This window comes from Miscanthus floridulus, chromosome 5, assembly GCF_019320115.1.
Source record: "Miscanthus floridulus cultivar M001 chromosome 5, ASM1932011v1, whole genome shotgun sequence".
NCBI lineage: Eukaryota > Viridiplantae > Streptophyta > Magnoliopsida > Poales > Poaceae > Miscanthus > Miscanthus floridulus.
In genome coordinates this window covers 127,545,035-127,547,718 of record NC_089584.1, presented here as the reverse complement: position 1 = coordinate 127,547,718, position 2,684 = coordinate 127,545,035, and the positions used below count along the sequence as shown (strand labels likewise).

The 2,684-nt window shown below is 47.2% G+C and overlaps 1 protein-coding gene across 1 annotated transcript; it reads left to right on the top strand.

The window, feature by feature from the left end:
- The first annotated feature begins 622 nt into the window (after positions 1-622).
- On the top strand, positions 623-1,488 carry LOC136453525 (uncharacterized). The gene is made up of 3 exons (XM_066454084.1): positions 623-662; positions 768-917; positions 1,084-1,488. Exons 1-3 carry the CDS (start codon positions 654-656, stop codon positions 1,330-1,332), a joined length of 408 nt encoding a protein of 135 aa, XP_066310181.1. The 5' UTR covers positions 623-653; the 3' UTR covers positions 1,333-1,488.
- Positions 1,489-2,684: the final 1,196 nt, after the last annotated feature.

Here is a 2,684-nt window from a genome sequence, read left to right as displayed (position 1 = left end):
TGAACGAGCTGTGTATGTTCTTTTACTTTTGGTTTATCTTGTGCCTAAAGTTCGCCCCAGCTTAAAAAAAATTGTTCGATCCGCCGGGGTCGAGAAGGAAATAGGAAAAGATAGACCTGACTGTGCACAAGCAGTCCAGCACAGCGTGCGATGCAGCTGCAGAACGCCAGAACGGCCTCACCATGAGTACGCTTTCCGTGGTCTCGGTCTCGGGCGCCCATTTGTCCGATTACGCCGTCAATGATTCCTACCGTCTTTCCAGGCTTTTTTTCCCCGGATTATTAACTTTACCTTCCTAATTTCGCTTCGTGCACGCGATACAGCCGATGCGGCCTGCACTTGGCTGAACATGGCGCCAGATGCCAGCATTGGCAATTGGCATCATCCATCATGGGCTCATGGCATGCCGCCGCACACAATGGTGCAAGCATTGGACCCGTTTCATCGCGTCCATGTAGCAATGTCATTTCTATATCCTCCTCCACTTTAAGCCTCGAATAGTAGCAAAAGGGGGCCAATAAATTATCTAACCAATCGGTAGCTTTTTCACGTGATCTCCCTTTCCCCTCTACATAAAATGGAACCTCCAGAGTCTTCAGTTACACCTGCATGCTGTGTCTCGTGGTTGGGCAACCTGCAAAGCAGTCACAGCCATGGCCGAGGTTCGGTTATCTGAACTTCTCTTACGATCCCAGTTTCCATCGTTTGTACGGTAACATCTCATTTTAGGTGTCATAAGTCTTGCGGTTAATCCGGTGACATGACAGGACGGCTGGCCTCTCGGCCTTGGGGCTTTGAATGCACGAGCTGGACTGCTCGGAGCTGCCAATAGGTCTGGTTCATCAGCCTCCTTCGCCACGAACTTCACCTCTTCTCGCTGCGCTTCTTCCTTGCCTTCCACTGATTTCGACACCGAGGTACGTCCGGATCGAACCACACCCTGCCCGTGCTCGCTAATTCACAAATCCAATGCATGCCACAACGGTTCCGTTGGCAATTTTGTAGCGTCGTAGGAATTAATGAGTTTTGTTTCTAGCATCTCAAAGTGTAATGATCTTACGTTTACTTTACTGCCTGTTGTAGTCGGCCTGGTCCTTGCCGCGCGCCAGAGGCGGCGTGACGCTGGCGAGCCTCATCGGCCTCGTGGACGCCATGGAGAGCCGGCGACGTCCGAGCGCGAGGGCAGTCAGGAGCGGCAAGCTCAGGGCCCTGCTGCTCTCGCTCTGCCTCCGGAGCCACCTGGACAACGGCAGCGGGGCGCCGTCGCTTGGCCAATTCCTCGAGATGGAGAGGAGAGCCAGTGGTGCTAGCACTCGTGTCCATGGAATCTAAGCGCCTATTTGGGTTGGACCTCATCGCTGCCTAGCAATCTCATGTGTCCATTTTTTTATGGCAGAAGACTGGATAGTGTTGTTTGACCCGGGCAATCCAAATTAAGTTCTAAAGTTAATCACTCTGTGAATTTTGTTTCTGTATCTATCTTATTGTCGTCTAATTCATGAACCATATATACACGATAGGGGCATGTTTGCTTGTGGCCCCATATACACACGATAGGGACATGTTTGCTTATGGCCCTGGACTGAGAGCCTCGACCACATAGTTCGGTCTAGCCTCACACGTTCAAAATTGGACGCCTCGGATCGCTGTTTAGGCCAAGTCCAAAGCCTTAGATCTAACAGATTTTTTTTTTTTTGTGAACATTAGATCTAACAGATTTGACTAGTGGACTACAAAGTTGTCTCCTACTTCGTATGGAATAGTCACTAATAATAAAATATTCTCATTATATTTTGTATGTTTCTTCTTTTTTTTAAAAGAACTTTGGTATGTCCTCGAAAAAAAACTCTAATATGTCATTGACGAACACCTATGGTGGCATGTCGTGTTAATTTACCTAAATCGAGTATCATCCCCACCCGATTTAAGCAAATCAATCTCGGTGATATCCTCGGGAGACGCCACCCACATCAACATTACATCAAGACACATGATCCCAATTGCGTAGCATACCAATAATATAGCAGCCACAAATCAAGATCAGATCTCAACACAAGATTACATAAATCGGCAAAAACGTATATTACAAATCTTGTCAAATTAATAAGTTAATTGTACAACATTAGTGAATTCACTAACCTATGTGTATTGAGAACCAGATAGCTATCTTACCATGTTATACTAGGTCAAAAACTCGGCCTGCGAGGGGCAAGACCGCCCCCTGGGTATTGTACTTAAGAAGAAGATCTTCTCAAACAGACCGAGAAAATTCCCAAACTCTTGCCCCATCCATACACAGGGAACCGTAACATGTGAGTGGGCCGACTCTTACCTGTGCTTTGGCCTGGGACAGACAAGAGGATTTTTTTAACCATAACCTGAAATTCGCTCCCACGGGGAGTCGAACTCAGGACCTGAGGAGTGCCGCTGAGACTCTCTAACCAGTTGGACTAGAGGCCCTTTGGTTATATATATACTAGGTCAAAAGCCCTATGCCACGAACTAGATCTAACTAGTAACTAGTGGCCATCTTACCCACGGGCATCGCCTCCATAGCTTGTACGACTTCTATCATTCACCCACTTTGCCGACATTGGCGGGATGACATGACCACAATATCCTTTAAATATCTACAAAACAACTCAATGGCAACACAGTGAGTACGAAGATTGTACTTTACATGA